Source organism: Mesoplodon bidens, assembly GCF_964165515.1.
Source record: "Mesoplodon bidens genome assembly, chromosome: 1".
Lineage (NCBI taxonomy): Eukaryota > Metazoa > Chordata > Mammalia > Artiodactyla > Ziphiidae > Mesoplodon > Mesoplodon bidens.
Window position 1 is genome coordinate 81309475 of NC_138176.1, and position 26146 is coordinate 81335620.

Below are 26146 nucleotides of genomic sequence, written 5' to 3' on the forward strand. Positions count from 1 at the left end.
TTCCAAATACAAGCGTTAATATACGATATTTGTTTTTCACTTTCTGACTTACTTCACTCTGTATGACAGTCTCTAGATCCAACTACATCTCAACAAATGACCCAATTTCGTTCCTTTTTATGGCCAAGTAATATTCCATTGTATACATGTACCACAACTTCTTTATCCATTCGTCTGCCGATGGGCATTTAGGTTGCTTCCATGACCTGGCTATTGTGAGGAGTGCTGAAATGAATATTGGGGTGCATGTGTCTTTTTGAATTATGGTTTTCTCTGGGTATATGCCCAGTAGTGGGGTTGCTGGATTATATGGTAATTCTATTTTTTAAGGAACCTCCATACTGTTCTTCATAGTAGCTGTATCAATTTACATTCCCACCAACAGTGCAAGAGGGTTCCCTTTTCTCCATGCCCTTTGCATCATTTGTTGTTTGTAGATTTTCTGATGATGCCCATTCTAACTGGTGTGAGGTGATACCTCATTGTAGTTTTGATTTGCATTTCTCTAATAATTAGTGATGTTGAGCAGCTTTTCATGTGCTTCTTGGCCATCTGTATGTCTTCTTTGGAGAAATGTCTATTTAGGTCTTTGGCCCATTTTTGGATTGGGTTGTTTGTTTCTTTAATATTAAGCTGTATGAGCTGTTTATATATTTTGGAGATTAATCCTTTGTCCATTGATTCATTTGCAAATATTTTCTCCCACTCTGAGTGTTGTCTTTTCATCTTGTTTGTAGTTTCCTATGCTGTGTAAAAGTTTTTAAGTTTCATTTGGCCCCATTTGTATATTTTTGTTTTTATTTCCATTACTCTAGAAGGTGGATCAAAAAAAGATCTTGCTGTGATTTATGTCAAAGAGTGTTCTTCCTATGTTTTCCTCTAAAAGTTTTATAGTGTCTGGACTTACATTAAGGTCTGGAATCCATTTTGAGTTTATTTTTGTGTATGGTGTTAGGGAGTGTTCTAATATCATTCTTTTACATGTAGCTGTCCAGTTTTCCTAGCACCACTTATTGAAGAGGCTGTCTTTTCTCCATTGTATATCTTTGCCTCCTTTGTCATAGATTAGTTGACCATAAGTGCGTGGGTTTATCTCTGGGCTTTCTATCTTGTTCCATTGATCTATGTTTCTGTTTTTGTGCCAGTACCGTACTGTCTTGATTACTGTAGCTTCGTAGAATACTCTGAAGTCAGGGAGTCTGATTCCTCCAGCTCCATTTTTTCCCCTCAAGACTGCTTTGGCTATTTAGGGTCTTTTGCATCTCCATACAAATTGTGAAACTTTTTGTTCTAGCTCTGTAAAAAATGCCATTGGTAATTGGATAGGGATTGCATTGAATCTGTAGATTGCATTGGGTAGTATAGTCATTTTCACAATATTGATTCTTCCAATCCAAGAACATGGTATATCTCGCCATCTGTTGGTATCATCTTTAATTTCTTTCATCAGTGTCTTATAGTTTTCTGCATACAGGTCTTTTGTCTCCTTAGGTAGGTTTATTCCTAGGTATTTTATTCTTTTTGTTGAAATGGTAAATGGGAGTGTTTCCTTAATTTCACTTTCAGATTTTTCATCATTATTGTATAAGCATGCAAGAGACTTCTGTGAATTAATTTTGTATCCTGCAACTTAACCAAATTCATTGATTAGCTCTAATAGTTTTCTGGTGGCATTTTTAGGATTCTCTATGTATAGTATCATGTCATCTGCAAACACTGACAGGTTTACTTCTTCTTTTCCAATTTGTATTCCTTTTATTTCTTTTTCTTCTCTGATTGCTGTGGCTAGGACTTCCAAGACTATGTTGAATAATAGTGGTGAGAGTGGACATCCTTGTCTTGTTCCTGATCTTAGAGGAAATGCTTTCAGTTTTTCACCATTGAGAATGATGTTTGCAGTGGGTTTGTCATATATGGCCTTTATTATGTTGAGGTAGGTTCCCTCTATGCCCACTTTTGGGAGAGTTTTTTATCATAAATGGGTGTTGAATTTTGTCAAAAGCTTTTTCTGCACCTATTGAGATGATCATATGGTTTTTATTCTTCAATTTATTAATATCATGTATCACATTGATTGATTTGTGTATATTGAAGAATCCTTGCATCCCTGGGATAAATCCCACTTGATCATGGTGTATGATCCCTTTAGTATGTTGTTGGATTCTGTTTGCTAGTATTTTGTTGAGGATTTTTGCATGTATATTCATCAGTGATATTGGTCTGTAATTTTCTTTTTTTGTAATATCTTTGTCTGGTTTTGGTATCAGAGTGATGGTGGCCTCATAGAATGAGTTTGGGAGAGTTCCTTCCTCTACAATTTTTTGGAAGAGTTTGAGAAGGATGGGTGTTAACTCTTCTCTAAATGTTTGATAGAATTCACCTGTGAAGCCATCTGGTCCTGGACTTTTGTTTGTTGGAAGATTTTTAATCACAGTTTCAATTTCATTAATTGTGATTCATCTGTTCATATTTTCTGTTTCTTCCTGGTTCAGTCTTGGAAGGTTATACCTTCCTAAGAATGTGTCCATTTCTTCCAGGTTGTCCATTTTACTGGCATAGAGTTGCTTGTAGTAGTCTCTTAGGATGCTTTGTATTTCTGCGGTGTCTGTTGTAACTCCTCCTTTTTCACTTCTAATTTAATTGATTTGAGTCCTCTCCCTCTTTTTCTTGATGAGTCTGGCTAATGGTTTATCAATTTTGTTTATCTTCTCAAAGAACCAGCTTTTAGTTTCATTGATCTTTGCTATTGTTTTCCTTTGTTTCTATTTCATTTATTTCTGTTCTGATATTTATGATTTCTTTCCTTCTGCTAACTTTGGGTTTTGTTTCTTCTTTTTTCTCTAGTTCCTTTAGGTGTAAGGTTAGATTGTTTATTTGAGATTTTTCTTGTTTCTTGAGGTAGGCTTGTATAGCTATAAACTTCCCTCTTAGAACTGCTTCTGCTGCATCCCATAGGTTTTGGATCATTGTGTTTTCATTGTCATTTGTTTCTAGGTATTTTCTGATTTCCTCTTTGATTTCTTCAGTGATCTCTTGGTTATTTAGTAACGTATTGTTTAGTCTATGTCTTTGTGTTTTTTACATTTTTTACCTGTAATTCATTTCTAATCTCATAGCGTTGTGGTCAGAAAAGATGCTTAATATGATTTCAATTTTCTTACATTTACTGAGGCTTGATTTGTGACCCAAGATGTGATCTATCCTGGAGAATGTTCTGTGTGCACTTGAGAAGAAAGTGTAATCTGCTGTTTCTGGATGGAATGTCCTATAAAAATCAGTTAAATCTATCTGGTCTGTTGTGTCATTTAAAGCTTCTGTTTCCTTATTTATTTTCATTTTGGATGATCTGTCCTTTGGTATAAGTGAGGTGTTAAATTCCCCCACTATTTTTGTGTTACTCTTGATTTCCTCTTTTACAGCTGTTAGCAGTTGCCTTATGTATTGATGTGCTCCTATGTTGGGTGCATATATATTTATAATTGTTATAACTTCTTCTTGGATTGATCCCTTGATCATTATCTAGTGTCCTTCCTTGTCTCTTGTAACATTCTTTATTTTAAAGTCTATTTTATCTGATATGAGTATTGCTACTTCAGCTCTTTGGATTCCCATTTGCATGGAATTTTTTTTCTATCCCCTCACTTTCAGTCTGTATATGTCCCTAGATCTGAAGTGGGTCTCTTGTAGACTTGTTTTTGTATCCTTTTAGCAAGCCTGGGTCTTTTGGTTGGAGCATTTAATCCATTCACGTTTAACGTTATTATTGAATACATATGTTCCTGTGACCATTTTCTTAATTGTTTAGGGTTTGTTTTTGTAGGTCCTTTTCTTCTCTTGTGTTTCCCACTTAGAGAAGTTCCTTTAGCATTTTTTGTAGAGCTGGTTTGGTGACGTTGAATTCTCTTTGCTTTTGCTTGTCTGTAAAGCTTTTGATTTCTCCATCGAATCTGAATGAGATCCTTGCCAGGTAGAGTAATCTTGGTTGTAGGTTCTTCCCTTTTATCCCTTTAAGTGTATCACAACACTCCCTTCTGGCTTGTAGAGTTTCTGCTGAGAAATCAGCTGTTAACCTTATGGGAGTTCCCTTGTATGTTATTTGTTGCTTTTCCCTTTCTGCTTTCAATAATTTTTCTTTGTCTTTAATTTTTGCCAATTTGATTACTATGTGCCTTGGCATGTTTCTCCTTGGGTTTATCCTGTATGGGACTTGCTGCACTTCCTGAACTTGGGTGGCTATTTCTTTTCCCATGTTAGGGAAGCTTTTGACTATAATCTCTTCAAATATTTTCTTGTGTCCTTTCTCTCTCTCTTCTCCTTTTGGGACCCCTATAATGTGAATGTTGTTGTGTTTAATGTTGTCCTGGAGGTCTCTTAGGCTGTCTTCATTTCTTTTCATTCTTTTTTCTTTATTCTGTTCTGTAGCAGTGAATTCCACCATTGTGTCTTCCAGGTCACTTATCCGTTCTTCTGCCTCAGTTATTCTGCTATTGATTCCTTCTAGTGTATTTTTCATTTCGGTTATTGTATTGTTCATCTCTGTTTGTCTCTTCTTTAATTCTTCTAGGTCTTTGTTAAACATTTCTTGCATCTTCTGGATCTTTGCCTCCATTGTTTTTCCAGGGTCCTGGATCATCTTCACTATCATTATTCTGAATTCTTTTTCTGGAAGGTTGCCTATATCTACTTCATTTAGTTGTTTTTCTGGGGTTTTATCTTGTTCCTTCATCTGGTAATAGCCCTCTGCCTTTTCATCTTGTCTATCTTTCTCTGAATGTGGTTTTTGTTCCACAGGCTGCAGGATTGTAGTTCTTCTTGCTTCTGCTGTCTGCCCTCTGGTGCAAAAGTTTGGAACTTTAATGTTATCCCCTCACCATGGGGTAAGGGAGAGGGGCTGGAGGTTGAATCAATCACCATTTGTCAGTGATTTAATCAATCACGTCCCTGTAATGAAACTTCCATAAAAACCCAAAAAGTATGGGGTTTGGAGAGTTTCTGGGTTGATGAACATGTGGAGAAACTAGAGAAATCAGAAAAGGCATGGAACCTCCACACCCTTACCCCATATCTTGGCCTATGCATCTCGTATATCTGCACCTCATATATCTGATATATCTCATATATCTATTTCTGAGTTATATCCCTTTGTAATAAAACAGTGATCCAATAAGGAAAATGTTTCTCTGAGTTTTGGGAGCTGCTCTAGCATTTTAATCAGAACCAAGGAGCGGGCTTTTGGAACGTCTAATCTATAGCCAGTGGTTCAAAATGGAGGTGATAACCTGGACTTGGGACTTGAGGTGAAAACCTGAACAGGGAGGGACAGTCTCATAGGATGTGGCCCTTAGCCTGTGGGATCTGTTACTATATTTGGGAAGACAGTGTCAGAATTGTGTTGAGTTGTGCGACACCCAGCTGGTGTCTGAGACTTGCTTGGTGATGTGGAAGAACCTCTCCACCATATGTTGTAATTGGTGATCAGAGCAGTTTACTTCCTTTGCTTAATTCAGTACCATGCATTGTATAGGCATTGGATATATGTATTTAATACATAATAATAATGCTTATATACTTTATCCAAAATCACTTGTTTAGTAGATAATTTATTTAAGTACTTTACACGTTTGGAAAGGAGTTACTGTTCAGTAAGTATTTATGTTTGAATTGCATCCCAGCACACATTTTCTACAGATATCTATCAATCATCTATCTCTGTTGGTCTGTCTATTTATTTTCCAAATATATAAAACTATTGATAGCAACGAAAAAGCAGAAAAAGGAATCAAATATATTGTCTACTAACTTTGAAATAGTTGTATGCACAGGGTTCTACCAGTGTATTTCAAAGATGAGGAAAATATTACCTCTGGATCCATGGGTGGATACTTTCGACCTTTGCTTTTTCCAAGGCATTTGGTCTTTCCTCCTTCCAGTAGTTGACACCAAAAGCCCTTTTGGGGATCAAAACTACAAACGATAAAATATATAAATGATAATAAAAATATAATGATTATAAATTATACACAGAATTTTGAGAGAGCCTCACCAATTGTGTAAAGGAAATGCACTTTCATATGCCTGTTGCTTTGATTTAATTTAATTCAATTCTACAAATATTAATTGAATTGATTTATGAGATTAAATAAACTATATGTTATGTATTTTTGATATTTCTACTGTAATGAAAAAGAACATATAGATCTTTAGTCTTTTCTTACGATGAAATTATTAAGTTTTATATTTTACCTGTTCATCCATAAAATATGAAAGATGAACTACAAAACTACAACCATATATATAGGATCTTTAGAATATTTATTGTCTTATTTATATGATTTCCCTGTTAAAATATATTCACAGATTTCTTTGATGTCATTCAATGGTATATAGTAAGGTGACTGAATGTAATGTAAATATACTTTTTTTTAACATCTTTATTGGAGTATAATTGTTTTACAATGGTGTGTTAGTTTCTGCTTTATAACAAAGTGAATCAGCTGTACATATACATATATCCCCATATCTCCTCCCTCTTGCATCTCCCTCCCTCCCACTCTCCCAAACCCACTCCTCTAGGTGGTCACAAAGCACCAAGCTGATCTCCCTGTTTTATGTGGCTGTTTCCCACTAGCTATCTGTCTTACATTTGGTAGTGTATATATGTCCATGCCACTCTCTCACTTTGTCCCAGCTTACCATTCCCCTGCCCCATGTCCTCAAGTCCATTCTCTAGTAGGTCTGTGTCTTTATTCCCGTCTTGCCCAGGTTCTTCATGACCACTTTTTTTTTTTTTTAGATTCCATATATGTGGAATCTATATGTGTTAGCATATAGTATTTGTTTTTCTCTTTCTGACTTACTTCACCCTGTATGACAGACTCTAGGTCCATCCACCTCACTACAAATAGCTCAATTTCATTTCTTTTTATGGCTGAGCAATATTCCATTGTATATATGTGTCACATCTTTATCCATTCATCTGTTGATGGACACTTATGTTGCTTCCATGTATATAAACCTGAATTAAAGCTTCTAAGAAAACTGCTATATATATATATATATATATATATATATATATATATATATATATATATATATATATATATATTTTTTTTTTTTTTTTTGCTGTACGCGGGCCTCTCACTGTTGTGGCCTCTCCCGTTGTGGAGCACAGGCTCCGGACGCACAGGCTCAGCAGCCATGGCTCACGGGCCCAGCTGCTCTGCGGCATGTGGGATCTTCCCGGACCAGGGCATGAACTCGTGTCCCCTGCATCAGCAGGCGGACTCTCAACCACTGCGCCACCAGGGAAGCCCTGCTATATATTTTTTTAACAGTTCAATATGTTTATACTTTTGAAGGAGGAAATTAAAAGGGTAAAGATATAATTCACTATATTTTTCCAGAGAACTTGAGACACAGATTATACAAATGGTGAATGGAAGATTAGACAAATCTTCAATTCTTTTGTTGAAGGCAGATGATCCTATTGGTTAATTCAGACCCAATACTCTTAAAGAAAATTCTAAAGTTGTTTTGCTCCCATGGCTGCACAAAGTTACAAAAGAAAGAATGTGTGGCCTAATTATTTGGTTTAAACTCAGATATATAAGAATTTTTGTTTAGAGCCAACAAGGTAGGAAAAATGAGAGAATAAACCAAATAGGAAGGGCAATTTTAAATTTACTGCTATGGGACTTGCTGCATGCATAAAACATCGAAAAGGTTTGCATTTTCATTGCTCAGCAGATGCTTTAGAAAGATGGAGCATAATTGAGTAGGACATAAAGTTAATTAGTTGCAGAATATTTTGTTGCCCTGGGCCTATTCCTATAATAACGGTACACCTGCAATTTGCTTCTGCACATATGTGAACTCATTTAGGGGGAGAGGGAATTTTTCTTTACAGTTCCTTGCCCAATCTATTATTAGAGACCTGATCCTTGCAGTCCAGGTTGTCCTAGTACTTGTTATCAATTAAAATTAAATACATCACTGGTTAAATGGATAAAAGGAAGACAGAATCATTTCCATCCTGGACTTTTCAATCTGCTATCTGCCTATCATAGGCCTTTCTCTAGTTTTCATTAATTTCCCAAGAGGAAAAACAATTCTGCATGCTGTGCAAAATGAGATGGGGAAGGCAGCATAACAGTGCCCTTAAATAGCATTTTCTGCCACAGGATGAGAATATTTAACTGCATTAAGGTAAAATACAGCTCTGGCAACCAAGCCAAGATATTGATACACACTGAGAGTATCTCCTTTGCTCTCCGGTGTACAGAGGTCTCAGGATGGGCTGCTGTCTCTCCTTGCTCTCCAAACAGCTGTTGTGAGGCAGAGCTTAATACAACCCGAGGAAGGAGAGCCATCCAGAATATTGAAAGTCATTCATTTAGATAGGGTTGCCATAACCTTGAATCCACATTTCTTTGATGCCCTGGTTTCATGTACTGCATTGACAATGTTATAGACCCGAAGTCTAACAATGGGCATTTATTCTTGCTAAGTTATATCAATTCCTTGTTTTATGGTTTGGTTTCAGTAGGCATGAAATTGTGAAATTAAGATGCAAAGCCTTTCTCAAATAACTGTTAGACAACTTTGAGGATATGAACTTGTTGCCTTACAAGTTCTTTTATTACACAGAACATCACTATAGTTATTAATTTTTGTGATGTGTGACATGTATTGAAAACCATATATTCTAAAAAAAAACCATATATTCTGTACTTGTTTGTAATCTCTTCTTTTGAAGTATGATTTTACAGGTTTATTGAACCATAAGGAACTATTTGTAGTAAACAGAACAGAACCATTCCCTAAACTACTGCAGGCAAGCAGGGGAAGACATGCTGACATCAATAAGTATTTATGTAAACGTATTACAGGAAACTTTGTCTACTTAATCAGCAGGGGCCGTGCCTTGTGTTGTTATTTCCATGTGTAGGTAAAAACTTCATTAGACTTGTTTTAGTGGATAACGAACAACCCAATCTTATTGCTTCTTTTCCTGTCCTTCCATTACCCTCTCTAATTATCTAACTGCTGATTCTAATCTGCTGTGAACTGGGAAATTATATAATCAAGCTTGTTAAAATTTTGTCTAAAACTTAATAGGCTGTATATCAGGCCTTTGTGAGGGCATCAAGTACATGCCCTTTTAAATATATATTTTGACTGCTTGGAGCTTTTGTTTTTGTTTATTTTGCTTCTTTACACTTTTTTTTTCCATTTTCAAACACCCAAGTATATTATTTTATTTTCCCAAGGTGACTGCAACAATATACACCCTCCCACATTCTCTTCTGCAGAATGCCCTTGCCCCTCCTCATCAAGAGGCAGAGGCTCCTTTCCCTCCCCTTGGATTTGCACTGACTCTAGTGACTTGGTTGCAATCAATAGAATATGGCATAAGTGATGCTATATGACTTGCAAGGCTAGGTCAGAGAAGGCCTTGAACCACATTCCCTCGATATACCACCCCCTCTCAGAACACAAAACCACTACACTGTGAGAAAGTCACACAGAGAGGTCTTGTCCCACTGAGCTCAGCTTTGAGCCATCCCAGTCCAAGAGCCAAAGGTGTGAGTAAAGAAGCCTCCAGAAGACTCCAGTCTCCAGCCATTCAAGTCATACCTAGATATTAATGTCTTCCCAAATATGGCCCCAAGTATATATTTTGAGCAGAGACAAGTTGTCCTGGCTGTGTCCTGTCTAAATTCCCAGCGCACAGGATCCATGAGCATAATAAAATGGCTACGGTTACATGCCGGTAGGTTCTGGGCAGTCAGCTGTGCAATAATAACTACATTATATGTGATTATATTTGGTTATACACAATTTAATAAATACAGAGTAAAACATGAATGTATCCCTTTCCCAATTCTTCCCAAAACACTACTCACTTTCACAGAGCTAATGGAGGCCATTAACATTTTATTTCTAACCTGTAAATTACTTGGGGAAAGAGATCATCTTTTTCACCTTTGTAACCTCAATTCCTAGAACGCTTTCTGCATAGAGTAGTCATGTAGAAAGTTTACTAAACAAATTTATATTGGGAAAAAGCTCACAAAAAGGGGAATTTGTGATACATAAAATGCCTGTGAGGTAAAGTGTTCCTGGTATTCAAAGGGGAGACACTACATGAATAATGAGGACATTCCTTTGACTGCTTTTGAGTAGCATAATGATGTATAAATTCATACCTAGTATTAATGATGCTATATACACACCTACCAGTGATAATTTATGATGGCAAATAATGGAAATGAAATCAACCATGAGAATAGACTCACGTTAGTGCTTCAGAGTAATTATAATGAGGTGTAACTCCCAGAAACTTCTGGACTTCGTCCATCACAGTAACTGGGTCAGATCTCAGCTGCTGTCCATCAATAATTAGCAACTGTAGAGTCAAAAATAGTCACTTTATGAAGAACAAAATTAAATTAAATAGACCAAGCTGCCTCCCTTGACCTGGTATGATGTTAATCAATTAGATCAGTGTGAAAAGGAAGAAAATATGCACTACTTAGCATACATGTTAATGTTTACTATTCTTGTGTCCTTCCAAATAAACAGCAAGTTTTGCCAAAGGCATTTTTTATAACCTTAACTAACTTGATTGTAAATCATAAATAAACACGGACACTCTCTTGATTTAGTAGTTCAGTAGAAACACGATTTTCCATCTGCTCTGTAATACAGATACTTATCCAACCTATGAAATTCCATGAGTTGACCTTGGTACCAAGGGCTTGGAAATAATGGGCATACAGATGAAAATTACCCATCTATTCTCTTTACAAACCACAACAGAGAACTCAGGTTTTAGTTGTGACCTGACTGGAATGAAGAAGATAAAGGATGTGGACGCTTTCTGCAAATTCTTATTTCCTGTTCTATCCCAAGTTGCTGGAGCTGTTACAACACTTTCCATTTGGACAGTCTAATCCATGACCTCCTTCTTTCCTTATAAGAGTCCCATAGGACAGATGACACACGGGTATCTGCACATGGTGTTCCATAAGGTTCTGTCTAACTGGCTGCTCCTCTACTGGTTATTGCCTATGAAGCACCTGATGCCTCCTGTGTGAGGCCCTACCACTTTGATACCAGCTACTATGCAAAGGAAGATCCCCAGAATGTGTTTCACAGCCACTTAACATTGTTGTACTACTATTGATGTTAAAAATGTAAAAATTATCATTTCTTCCTCTGATAATAAATTGCTATCTGTGGCAATGTTAATTTATATTTTCTGTTTGTCAGTGCAACACTATGAGGATATAATAAACAGAAGAAATTCAGTTGAGGACATTACCTGAGAAGTAGCAAAGTAAGTGAGCCATCTTTCTATGTGGACTGCATACCATCCAGGTAATAGGCATCTTCTTTGCAAAGTTTTCAGGTCAGATGGGGCCCAATGTGCTGTTGTGATAACTTCATAGAAATTAAACCTCAGGGCAGCTGGATCTTCATGTGATCTTTGGTGCTTTAATAAGAAAGTCAATTGTAAAATTAATTTTCTTTATGCCTGCATAGGTATGTATGCATGTATGTGTTTGATGTGTATATATATATGTGTGTGTCATTTATTGCAAAAAGAGTAAGGAAAAATAATTAATTGATTTTAGAATGAAAAATAAGGTGAAAAGTGCATACTATATTGAAGCCTAGGCATTGGCATATTGTTTATATAGAGTATAAGCCTTCCATATATATGAAGTAGCATTCAGATAAGCCTGTGGTTGTCTTCATGTCTAAAATGTTTAGGTGCAAGACAAGAGACAGAGTACAAGGATTTTCTCCATGGGTCTGATTATAAGTGAAAAGATGTCAGACACCAGACAGATCAAGCCTGATGAAGAGATTTTGATTGGCAGGAGTAGGCTTACATATTACTGTGCTCTTCTTTCATTACAGCCACTCCTGAGGGTTCTGACAATTCCCCAATATCCCTATGTGGCAGGTGCTATGGATACAGAGAAGGCAGATGTTTATTTATGCTTACTCAGGTGTCACATTTATGTTGATGTTGCCCAAGGCACTTTGCTTTTACCCTCCCAAGGGTTTCCACCTAACTCTGCTAATTCCTAAATACCAATTCACTACTGCTTTTCAGTACCAAATTCTCTGAATCTTTCACATCCTACCATCATTGGTCAAGCTCAAGAGCCCAACAGAAATCAATACAATTTTATAAGCATTTATTAAGATCCTTCCGAGAACAACAACCTGCAATAGATTCTTGAGATAAAAAGATATAGGTAAGACAAAATTGCTGTCTTCAAAGAAATAAAAATCTGGTATGGAAAACAATAGATTAACAGATTGTGATAAAGTCATATATTTGACTAGAGGTATAAATTATTTGCTGTGATAGCCAGACCAATAAGTGATTAGTTCTGAATGAAAGATGAAGGGACCTTTTTTAATGATTGATGCTTTTGAGCTAAAATGTGAGAAAGATTTTAATAAGCAGAAAAAAATAAATGTGGAAACTAAGAGAACTTTAAAGTAAATTTGAGTGAAGATGAATGAGGTGTGTGGGAATGGATGAATTGATTTTGCAAGATATCTAAAAGTGAACTTAAAGAAAATTTACTACAGGATAAGGATGGAAGTATATTAGAGCCAGATAGAATTATGTAATAGCAGCCCTTATATATGTTAGAAATAAAAATTGCTAAGAAAGTAAAGGTGATTAAGTGGTAAATGGTTAAAGTGTAACTAATGAGTGGTAGGTTGTTAGAAATAATAACACTTTTGAAGCCCTCTCATAATTGCATATTTATTGACCTTATTTGTAAATGCATTATGCTACATACATAGAGACTACATAGTACATTTAATTAATACAGGGTGTAGAAACAGGGTAACTTGAGTGAAGAAATATAAACATACTATGTGCATGTTAATATAGTAATGTGAACATTTCTACTTTGCACAGTGATAATATGGAATTGTACTTAATCTGCTCTGTATTGACTTATACCAGTTTAGCAACAACTGTTTTTTTTTTTTTTTTTTTTTTGCGGTACACGGGCCTCTCACTGTTGTGGCCTCTCCCATTGCGGAGCACAGGCTCCGGACGCGCAGGCTCAGCAGCCATGGCTCACGGGCCCAGCTGCTCCGTGGCATGTGGGATCTTCCCGGACCGGTGCACGAACCTGTGTCCCCTGCATCAGCAGGCGGATTCTCAACCACTGTGCCACCAGGGAAGCCCCAACTTTTTTTATATTTATGCAACTAAAAAATTAGCATAAAAATATGACCAGAAGTCACACAGAACTGGGAAAAATAGCACTATAGGTCCTCTGTGAGGCCCTTTATAAAAATGTGGGGTAGAAATTATAGTGGCAGGTGACATTTGTAGGAGTTTCTGAATTATACCTGCTGAGCTTCAAATTTATGGTTCTTACTGAATAGACAAGACTGGGTAATAATGCAACCTAAGTAATAGGTTGCATTATTTTGAAATGTACAGCAGGCTGGGAACCCTAGTCTTAGCAATATAGCAATAAAATGTATTATCAGAAAAAATTATTCATTTCAAATGTGTATGTTCAAAGAATTTACTTGAAGAAGCAGGCATAGATTCTCTCTCTTTTTTAAAAAAATAGTTGAATCCATGTGGGAAAAAAAAGAGATTCATATAATCTGCTCTAAGTAGTGACCATTTTTTCTGCCAGGAAAATGTGCAACATTTTTCCCCAAGTGTTCACATTCAAAATGTTTCATTAAGGCTTAACATCTCAATATTTTTGGCACGATTGAAAAAAATAAGTTTATTTTGCTTTGCAATATGAATTTTGTTAAAGTGAGAAAGACACATTTTTGTATATTAGGGAGTCATTGACTCATGGATTCTAACAATAATTTCTGGATTTTGCTCCCAAAACAAGTGTTCCACTTGAATTCCTAACCACTTGCAATCTCAGTTTGCAGTATCACATTTTTCTGTCCATCATTATTTGTTCTTAGCGATATATGTTTATTGAAGAAATTTTGAAAAGTCAAGAAAAAGAATGAAGGAGAAAGAAAAATTACTTGTTATTTTACAATGCTATTAAATTTTTTCTTTTAATCTACTTTATTTTGGCATTAATTTATGTATGCACTCATATCATTGGGATTTTAGTACATATAGATTATTACCACCTTAAATTCAAGGTCATCAGCTTTAATTAGGCTTTCATTGCAATGGGCAATTTTACATTTCTCTGGTCAACTTTACCTCACCCCTGTAGCAAGATTTCATACCCCCTTTTTTCTCTCCTCAAACTACTGCTTCCCAAATTTTTCCCCTCTTTTCATTAGATTAACTTGTTCTCAACTTTTTAAAGGAAAAAGAGACCATCATAGTCACTTTAATTTCTGTATCCCAGATCTTCAAATTTACCAGCAAGTACATTTATACTCTTTTCTATCCCTTAAGTTTCAATGCAGCGGTTCTTAATAACTCCAGCTGATAGAATTCAGAGGATCCATGAACTTGAATCTTCAAAAAAAATGTCTATTTTTAGTAACTTCTAAATAAAATTTGGTATGTACTGTACTTGTGATTTTACCACCAATAAAAATCAGTTCTTTTTTTTTTTTTTATCACATTACAGGTCTTTCAGATATATCAAATGTTTATACCCACCACTATTTCAAAATTACAGTAGTATTAGCCCCATCATTAGATCTTGCCATTTAATGATTTAGTAAATATTTGTAACTGATTTTAAATTACTTTTAATTTAAAATCAGTAAATTTAAATTTTTTTAAACAAATTTGATTTTAAATTTGTTACTGATTTTAATTACTTTTCTATATAGTTGTTTCCTTTGTAATACTATGTAGTTTAATGCTTTAAAAATATATTTCTGAAATGAGGAACATGGACTCCACCCTATTGCCGGAAGTGTCCCAGCACAAGAAAAGTGAAGAACTCTGGAAATGGAGTGCTTCCCTCCCATCTAAGCTATTTCCTGTAGCCACCCTTCCAGATCTCTCAGGATCCTCCGAGGGCTGATTCCCCATTTTCCCTTGGGGGACCTTTAACATCCTTCTTCCTTTGAAAACTTTTCATTATTATTCAAATCACCACCTCTATAAACACACCTTCCTTGATCCACTGTGTCTTGTTTGCTAAAGATGAAATGCTGAAGAATACTCCATTTCGGTGTGACACAATTCTATATTGTTGGATATTTACTTTTCCTTTTGTTATTATTATTATGATTAGTACCTTGATGAATAAAAAAGGGATACATAGTTTTAATCCTTTTGAGGTTTTCTTATGATCGATTCCAGAAGAGGAATCACAGCACAAAAGTACCTTTACAAACCTTTTGATGACTGTCATCAAATTAGTTTTCAGAAAATATCTCCATATATATCCTTCTATTGGAAAGTTCGAGTACTTTTATCATCACACCCTTAGCAACAGAGAGAAAAAGCGTGACAATTTTTGCCAAGATGATATTTTTAAAAGTACCATTTTGATTTATATTTTGTTGATCCCTAATCAGATTGATCATTTTTCATGTAAATTATTGTGCGGTTGGATTTGTGTGTGTGTATGTAAATTGTTTATCTATGCCTTTTGCTTGTCTGCTCATTTTTTTACTCAAATATTTATTTACTTAGTTAGTTACTTTTACCAGTTTGCAGGAACTTTTTTTTTTTGTTACAAATTAAGGGAACTAAGCCATTTAACATGTATTGCTAAAGATGCTCTACTTAGATAGTTATTTTAATTTTGTTAATTGTGACTGACCAACATTTTACATGTTTATATGGTTCAATCTATTAATTCTTGATGTGTGATTTCCTTCTGTTATGTTATGCTTGAAACTCCTTGCCCAAATTGATATCAAGTAGATCTTATCAGTAGTTCTTATTTCTCATAATTTTTTTTGTTTGTTTAGCTCTTTTAACATTTGACTGTTCAATACATCTGGATTTTACTTTGTAAATTCACCATTGCTTACATTCAAGCTATGACCAAATGCTTTTAATGGTATTTTTCACTGCTTCATACCTGGTACCAAGAGTATGCCCTGTCTGAGGGGTCAATGAGGATGGTGATGATCTTGGCTTTGGGGACCAGAGATGCAGCTCGTTTGGGAGCTTCTTCTGAATGGAAGTAATTAGCACTCTTTTCAAATAGAAAGTCACTTGTAATGTTGGATGGAGTAGGGAAAAATTCCATATACCTGAAGGCAGAGAAAGACAATTAATTAATTTGAGGTCTAATTGATTTCCTGCCATACTATGGATAAGAAATAATTTAAATATTTTACATCCATTTATATCAATTTCTAATTATTCGTATTATAATAGTCAAAAGAGAGACTATTCTATACACTTTGAATGTAAAAACAATCCCAGGTAATATTGTTCTAATGGACTAGTTAGGGCAGGGGAAAGAGTGAGATGAAATAGGTAGGTTGTTAAAGAACAGAGGGAAAATCCTTTACATTTGGGCTGATGTTCTGTGCTATCGAAAACCAAAACCAGAAAAATTAGGTTTACCTTTGGCAAACAGCAAATTACACCATATTGCCTAGTAAATATTTTTAAATACTTCATATCTTTTCGTAGTTAAGAATTTTTCAGACTCTGGGAGGGCTCATGCTAAGGAGTACTTCCCAGAACTTTTGCCGCCAGTGTCCTTGTCCCCACAGTGAGCCACAGCCACCACTGCCTCTGCAGGAGACCCACCAACACTAGCAGCCATGTGGCTGGCAGGGTCCTGGTGCTCTGACCGAGTGTCAGGACTGAGCCACTGAGGTGGGAGAGCCAAGTTCAGGACATTGGTCCACCAGAGACCTCCCGGCCCCACGTAATAACAAATGGTGAAAGCTTTCCCAGAGATCTCTATCTCAACCCTGAGACCCAGCTCCACTCAATGACCAGCAAGCTCCAGAACTGGACACCCTATGCCAAACAACTAGCAAGACAGGAACACAACCCCACCCATTAGCCGAGAAGCTGCCTAAACTCATAATAAGGCCACAGAAACACCAGGTGCATCTGAAAACACATCACCTGACGTGGTCCTCCCCACTAGAAAGAAAAGATCCAGCCTCATTCACCAGAACACAGGCACTAGTCCCCTCCACCAGGAAGCCTACACAACCCACTGAACCAACCTTACCAACTGGGGGCAGACACCAAAAACAACAGGAACTATGAACATGCAGTCTGCAAAAAGGAGACCGCAAACACAGAAAGTTAAGCAAAATGAGAAGACAGAGAAACACACAGCAGATGAAGGAGCAAGGTAAAAACCCACCAGACCAAACAAATGAAGAGGAAATAGAGAGTGTATCTGAAAAAGAATTCAGAGTAATGATAGTAAAGATATCCAAAATCTTGGAAATAGAATGGAGAAAATATAAGAAATGTTTAAGAAAGAACTAGAAGAAATAAAGAGCAAACAAACAATGACGAACAACACAATAAATGAAATTAAAAATTCTCTAGAAGGAATCAATAGCAGAATAACTGAGGCAGAAGAATGTATAAGTGACCTGGAAGATAAAATAGTGGAAATAACTACCTCAGAACAGAATAAATAAAAAAGAATGAAAAGAATTGAGGACAGTCTCAGAGACTTCTGGAACAAGATTAAACACACCAACATTCAAATTATAGGGGTCCCAGAAGAACAGGAGGAAAAAAAAGGGGACTGAGAAAATATTTGAAGAGCTTATAGTTGAAAACTTCCCTAATAGGGGAAAGGAAATAGTCAATCAAGCGCAGGAAGCACAGAGTGTCCCATACAGGATAAATCCAAGGAGAAACACACAAAGACACATATTAATCAAACTATCAAAAATTAAATGCAAAGAAAAAATATTAAAAGCCACAGTGAAAAGCAACAAATAACATAACAAGGAATCCCCATAAGGTTAACAACGGATCTTTCAGCAGAAACTCTGCAAACCAGAAGGGAGTGGCAGGACATATTTAAAGTGATGAAAGGGAAAAAGCTACAATCAAGATTACTCTAACCAGCAAGGATCTCAATCAGACTTGATGGAGAAATTAAAACCTTTACAGACAAGCAAAGCTAAGAGAATTCAACACCACCAAAACAGCTTTACAACAAATGCTGAAGGTACTTCTCTAGGCAGGAAACACAAGAGAAGGAAAAGACCTACAATAACAGACACAAAACAATTAAGAAAATGGTAATAGGTACATACATACCAATAACTACCTTAAAAGTAAATGGATTAAGTGCTCCAACCAAAAGACACAGACTGGCTAAATGGATACAAAAACAGGACTGGTATATATGCTGTCTACAGGAGACCCACTTCAGATCTAGGGAAAAATACAGACAGAAAGTGAGGGGATGGAAAAAGATATTCCATGCAAATGGAAATCAAAAGAAAGCTGGAGTAGCAATTCTCATATCAGACAAAATAGACTTTAAAATAAAAACTATTATAAGAGAAAAGAAGGACAGTACATAATGATCAAGAGATCAATCCAAGAAGAAGATATAATAATTGTAAATATTTATGCACCCAACATAGGAGCACCTCAATACATAAGGCAAATGCCAACAGCCATAAAAAGGGAAGTCGACAGTAACACGATAAATGTAGGGGACTTTTAACACCTCACTTTCACCAATGGACAGATCATCCCAAATGAAAATAAATGAGGAAACACAAGCTTTTAAATGATACATTAAACAAGATGGACTTAATTGCTATTTATAGCACATTCCATCCAAAAACACTTTCTTCTTAAGTGCACATAGAACATTCCCCAGGATAGATCATATCTTGGGTCACAAGTTAAGCCTTGGTAAATTTAAGAAAATCGAAATTCTATCAAGTATCTTTTATGACCACAATGTTATAAGAATAGATATCAATTACAGGAAAAAAATCTGCAAAAAATACAAACACATGGAGGCTAAACAATACATTACTAAATAACCAAGACATCACTGAAGAAATCAAAGAGGAAATCAAAAAAATACCTAGAAACAAATGACAATGAAAACACAATGACTCAAAACCTATGCGATGCAGCAAAAGCAGTTCTAAGAGGGAAGTTTATAGCAGTACAATCCATTTCAGGAAACAAGAAACATCTCAAATAAACAACCTAAGCTTACATCCAAAGCAATTAGAAAAAGAAGAACAAAAAACCCCAAAGTTAGCAGAAGGAAAGAAAGCATAAATATCAGATCAGAAATAAATGAAAAAGAAATGAAGGAAACGATAGCAGAGATCAAAAAATTAAAAGCTGGTTCTTTGAGAAGAGAAACAAAATTGATAAACCATTAGCCAGACTCATCAAGAAAAAAAGACAGAAGACTCAAATCAATAGAATTAGAAATGAAAAAGGAGAAGTAACAACTGACACTCCCGAAATACAAAGGATCATGAGAGATTACTACAAGCAACTATATACCAAAAAAATGGACAACCACGAAGAAATGGACAAATTCTTAGAAAAGCACAATCTTCTGAAGCTGAACCAGGAAGAAATAGAAAATATAAACAGACCAATCACAAGCACTGAAATTGAAACTGTGATTAAAAATCTTCCAGCAGATAAAAGTCCAGGACCAGATGGCATCACAGGGGAATTCTATCAAACATTTAGAGAAAAGCTAACATCTATCTTTCTCAAACTCTTCTAAAATATAGAAGAGGGAGGAACACTCCCAAACTCATTCTACAAGGCCACCATCACCCTGATACCAAAAGCAGACAAAGATTTCAGAAAAAAAGAAAACTACAGGTCAATATCACTGATGAACACAGATGCATAAATCTACAACAAAATACTAACAAACAGAATCCAACAGCACGTTAAAAGGATCATACACCATGATCAAGTGGGGTTTATCCCAGGAATGGAAGGATTCTTCAATATACACAAAGCAATGAATGTCATAAACCATATTAACAAATTGAAGGAGAAAAACCATATGATCATCTCAATAGATGCAGAAAAACCTTCTGACAATATTCAACACCTATTTATGATAAAAACTCTCCAGAAAGTAGGCATTGAGGGAACTTACCTCAACATAATCAAGGCCACATATGACAAACCTACTGGCAACATCATTCTCAATGGTGAAAAACTGAAAACTTTTCCATTAAGATCAGGAACAATACAAGGTTGCCCACTCTCACCACTATTATTCAACATAGTTTTGGAAGTTGTAGCCACAGCAATCAGAGATGAAAAATAAATTAAAGGAATCCAAATCAGAAAAGAAGAAATAAAACTGTCACTGTTTGCAGATGACATGATACTATGTATATAGAATCCTAAAGATGCTATCAGAAAACTACTAGAGCTAATCAATGAATTTGGTAAAGTAGCAGGATACAAAATTAATGCACAGAAATCTCTTGCATTCCTATACACTAATGATGAAAAATCTGAAAGAGAAATTAAGGAAACACTCCCATTTACCATTGCTACAAAAAGAATAACATACCTAGGAATATACCTACCTAAGGAGACAAAGTATCTGTATGCAGAAAACTGTAAGACACTGATGAAAGAAATTAAAGATGATACAAACAGATGGAGACATATACCATGTTCTTGGATTGGAAGAATCAATATTGTGAAAATAACTATACTACCCAATGCAATCTACAGATTCGATGCAATCCCTATCAAACTACCAATGACATTCTTCACAGAATTAGAACAAAAAAATTTCATAATTTGTAGGGAAACACAAAAGACCCCAAAAAGCCAAAGCAATCTTGAGAAAGAAAAACGTAGTTGGAGGAATCAGGTGCCCCGACTTCAAACTATACCACAAAGCTACAGTAATCAAGACAGTATGGTACTGGCTCAAAAACAGAAATATAGATCAATGGAACAAGATAGGAAGCCCTGAGATAAACCCACGCACATATGGTTACCTTATTACTAATAAAGGTGGCAAGAATATACAATGGAGAAAATACAGCCTCTTCAATAAGTGGTGCTGGGAAAACTGGACAGCTGTATGTAAAAGAATGAAATTAGAAGACTCCCTAACACCACACACAAAAATAAACTCAAAATGGATTAAAGACCTAAATGTAAGGCCAGAAACTATATCAAACTCTTAGAGGAAAACATAGGCAGAACACTCTATGACATAAATCACAGCAAGATCCTTTTTTACCCACCTCCTAGAGAAACATAAATAAAAACAAAAATAAACAAATGGGACCTAGTGAAACTTAAAAGTTTTTGCATAGCAAAGGAAATCATAAACAAGATGAAAAGACAACCCTCAGAATGGGAGAAAACATTTGCAAACAAAGCAATTGACAAAGGATTAATCTCCAAAATATACAAGCAGGTCATGCAGCTCAATATCAAAAACAACAACAACAACAACAACCGAATCCATAAATGGGCAGAAGACCTAAATAGACATTTCTCCAAAGAAGATATACATATTGCCAACAAACACATGAAAGGATGCTCAATATCACTAATCATTAGAGAAATGCAAATCAAAATTACAATGAGGGGCTTCCCTGGTGGCACAGTGGTTGAGAGTCCGCCTGCCCATGCAGGGGACACGGGTTCATGCCCCGGTTTGGGAGGATACCACATGCCACAGAGCGGCTGGGCCCTTAAACCATGGCCACTGAGCCTGTGCATCCGGAGCCTGTGCTCCACAACGGTAGAGGCCACAACAGTGAGAGGTCCGTGTACTGAAAAAAAAAAAAAATTACAATGAGGTATCACCTCACACTAGTCAGAATGGCCATCATCAAAAAATCTACAAACAATAAATGCTTGAGAGGGTGTGGAGAAATGGGAAACCTCTTGCACTGTTGGTGGGAATGTAAACTGATTCAGCCACAATGGATAACAGTATGGAGGTTCCTTAAAAAACTGAAAATAGAATTACCATAAGACCCAGCAATCCCACTACTGGGCATATACCCTGAGAAAACCATAATTCAAAAAGAGTCATGTACCACAATGTTTATTGCAGCTTTATTTCCAATAGCCAGAACATGGAAGCAACCTAAGTGTACATCTACAAATGAATGGATAAAGAAGATGTGGCACATATATTGAATGGAATATTACTCAGCCATAAAAATAAATGAAATTGAGTTATTTGTAGTGAGGTGGATGGACCTAGAGACTGTCATACAGAGTGGTAAGTCAGAAGGAGAAAAACAAATACCATATGCTAACACATATATATGGAATCCAAAAGAAAAAAATATATATATGGTTCTGCCGGACTTTGGGGCAGGCCAGGAATAAAGACTTAGATGTGGAGAATGGACTTGAGGACACGGGGAGGGGGAAGGGGAAGCTGGGATGAAATGAGAGAGTGGCATGGACATATATACACTACCAAAGGTAAAATAGCTAGTGAGAAGCAGCTGCATAGCGCAGGGAGATCAGCTCGGTGCTTTGTGTCCACTTAAAAGGGTGGGATAGGGAGGCTGGGAGGGAGATGCAAGAGGGAGAAGATATGGGGATATATGTATACATATAACTGATTCACTATGTTATACAGCAGCAACTAACACCAGATTGTAAAACAATTATACTCCAATTAAGATGTTAAAAAAAACAAACTTCTTATTTGAGGACATAGTTTTAAGCAATTACATAAGCATTAAAAATTGAAGAACTGAATAGACATTTTTCTAAAGAGGAAATGCAGATGGCCAACAGGCACATGAAAAGATGCTCAACATTGCTTATCATCAGGGAAATGCATATCAAAACCAAAATGAGATATCACCTCACACCTGTCAGAATGGCTATCATCAAAAAGAACACAAATAACAAATGTCCGTGAGGATGTGTAGAAAAGGGAACCCTTGTACATTGTTGGTGGGAATTTAAGTTGGTGCAGCCACTGTGGAAAACAATATGGAAGCTCCTCAAAACTACCATATGACCCAGCAATTCAACTCCAGGGTATATATTGAAAATAATCAAAAGCACTAATTCAAAATTTACATGCACCCCAATGTCCATAGCATGTTATTTACAATTGCCGAGATATGGAAGCAACCTATATGTCCATCAACAGATGAATGGATAAAGAAGATGTGGTATGAATATGCAATGTAATACTATTCAGCTGTAAAAAAGAACAAAGGTTTGCCATTTGTAGCAACATAGATGGACCTGGAGGTCATTATGCTAAGTGAAATAAGTCAGAAAAGGACAAATACTGTATGATACACTTACATGTGGAATCTAAAATATACAACAAACTAATGAATATAACAAAAAAGAAGCAGACTTACAGATATGGAGAAGAAACTAGTGGTTACTAGTGGCGGGGGGAGAGGGGCAATATAGGCATGGGAAAGTGGGAGGTACAAACTATTGTGTGTAAGATAGGCTCAAGGATGTATTGTGCAACACGGGGAATATAGTCAATATTTTGTAATAACCATAAAAGGAAGGTAACCTGTAAAAATTGTATAATTTTTTTTAAATAGGGAAACTATACAAAATAAATTATTTCTAACTTGAAAAAAAAAAGAATTTTTTAAAGTACCTCACAGGATAGACTGCTAAACTATTTACACCTTTGTGGAAAATTTATATAACATTTTCCTTTCACAGTTGGTCTCTCAAAATATATTCTTCCCTGTGTCATCCATACTAGATGTAATTAAGGAATTATTCTTATCTTGATTTGTATATATTAAACTTTTATGATATGTTTAAAATTCCTGAGAATAAAATGTGTTCTCTCACTAAAAGAAATAGCAAATTTATGTTTGCAAACTTGAATGCAAAATTCATAAATTGAGATTAAAGTGCACAAAAGAGGAAAATGTCAGAATAGCTATAAAATACTAAACAGATTAAGGCATAGCTGCTTTCCTCCTTTTTAACTTCTGCATAATTTGTAGTATGTGTAGCAATGTGAACACATTATAGTCTATGCAGAGTAATTAAAGAGATATTTCCTGCCAGTTGATCCTGTGGTGCCTCGGCAGGTTCACTCTTCCATATGGAATCAATATGTTCAGAGGTTAATTCAGTGTAAGGCGTTAATTATGTGTGTAACCCTCTTTACAGCTCATGACTTCTCTAACCCTCAAATGTTCTAGAAATAAATAATAAGAGCAATGAAGAATTCATATAAGACACCTATTTTCCTCTTTGACATTTGTTATTATATTTCCCAAGTGTGAAGTGGTGAAAAGTCTCATCTATATTCCTCCTTAACAATTTGTGTTCCATTTGAGCTCACAGATAAAATTGCTGCTCTGCTTTCAGTAACTTGCATGCAATTTCAAAATTTATTTAGTCTTTTTAAAGTAAGGTAGAATAGTGATCTCCTAGGTGCAGAGTGGACACGGCTCTACTCAAGATGGGAAGTCAAATCTGCTCACTGGCATCGCCCCTGCCCCCCTCTCCTCCTAGCTGCATCTTAAAAGAATGAGCCTTTTATGAGGACATATTCACGTGTAATGTTGACATAAGGTTACATGCTACAGAGGTATGCATTGGGGGGAACTTTCTTCAGGGGGGGATTTGGAAATCAGGGCCATATTTTCCTTAGAAAATTGGGATAGAGCTAGAAAAATTCCCCAGAGCGAACATCAGTTACAATACCAGGTTTATTCTATTTCAGTTTAGGAAAAATATTGTGATTTTGAAATTATCATAACTTATCAAATACAAAGTAATTTTCCTCTTATGCACATGTGTGACTAGCAGTAATATGATTTTGGAAACGCTCTGTTATTGGCATGACAAATATCAGCTTATATTATAATACAACATTTACAGTCTATGTGATTAATGAAGATACATGTGATGGACTATACAATAAAACAACCTTCTGATTTATTTGTTTTCTCAAGAGTCATTGTGAAGAAAAATTATGTATTTAGTTTAAAAAAATTCTAGGCACAGTAAAATAATACTATGCTTAAGGAGAATTTTAAATATCCTTATGAATAATGCTGATGAAAAATATTCCATAATCCTCTTTATTCAATCATATTAATTTACCAGAAAAATATCATCATTATTGCACTGTCCAAATCAAATTATAGGCAACACTGATTAAATATATCATTATAAATTAATTTCTAATTCACTATGGTAGAATTGAACATACATTTATTCTGTAATTATGTAGATGCCATGCATACATCTATAATTGCTCAGCTGTGAACGAGCATGTGTTAATAATGGACTTTACTTTTTGTTATTTTTCTTACCAGTCAATTCCCTTGTGGTAGTTGTTGCCATTAAAGAATTGGACTTCTTCAAATGTTTTGGGGCTGGGGAGATTGCTGATGATGGAAGGGTGCATAAGAAGAAATAAATAAAGTGCTGTTGTTCCTATTACAAAACAGGAGGCAACAGGTTATACAGCAATAAAAGAAGAGACATATATTGTAACAAAATTTTTGCTCAAAAAGTAATATGCAAAAGACCAAATCATTTCAGTATCAAAATGATTTCTGAAAAATCAGTTGAGTGCATTTCATGTGGCAATGATTTGTGTTCTTATATTAGTCTTCATGAGTCTATTGACCTAAACACTTCATTTAATATGAGGACATAGTCAAAGTCAAGCAGACTGGTAGATAATACAGCTAGGGGAGAACTTCAGAAATCAGGTGGTTCAATTTCCCTCCTGGAGTCGGATGAGTGGCAAAAGTATCAAAAACATCGAGCACAATACCTGAACCTCAATTAAAATTATATTCAGATCAATTAAATTAAATCAAACTATTCAAAAGATGTTGACCTGTGCAACTCTGTACAAGTTGCTGTAGTAATGATTGATGATAAATCTTGATAAGAAAAATACAGTTGCTGGCCTCGATAGACTTAAAGTGTATCTGTGGACTTGAGTCAAGTAAACAGGTAATTGCAGTGTAGTGAGGGAGGTTCCATGATAAGAGCAGAGTGTTTTTCTAATACCTGAGCAAATGGGTGATTTATACTTGGGAAGTCAGTGAAGACTTCCAGGAGGAAGCATTTTTTAAGATTGTACCTTAAAAACATGTTTCCAGTAAGGCTGAAAGAGGAATGCAGGATTCTGGAAGGTGTCCAGTTGAATGTTCCACCCTGACAAGATGGGACAATCAAGTCTGATAGCTGAGACACTAGGCTAAACAGACTGGCTGATAG

General features: G+C 35.8%; 1 protein-coding gene across 1 annotated transcript in view; it reads right to left on the bottom strand.

Annotated features, from left to right (window-relative positions):
- LOC308622145 (bifunctional heparan sulfate N-deacetylase/N-sulfotransferase 4) overlaps positions 1 to 26146 on the bottom strand; it is a gene marked incomplete at both ends in the record, with an annotated part of 257940 nt that overhangs the window by 1991 nt on the left and 229803 nt on the right. Inside the window, 5 exons of the mRNA XM_081243310.1 lie at positions 5862 to 5964; positions 10299 to 10408; positions 11327 to 11497; positions 16038 to 16212; positions 25225 to 25348. Of these exons, the coding sequence (XP_081099436.1) occupies positions 5862 to 5964; positions 10299 to 10408; positions 11327 to 11497; positions 16038 to 16212; positions 25225 to 25348 (683 nt within the window). The remainder of the gene's footprint in view (positions 1 to 5861; positions 5965 to 10298; positions 10409 to 11326; positions 11498 to 16037; positions 16213 to 25224; positions 25349 to 26146) is intronic.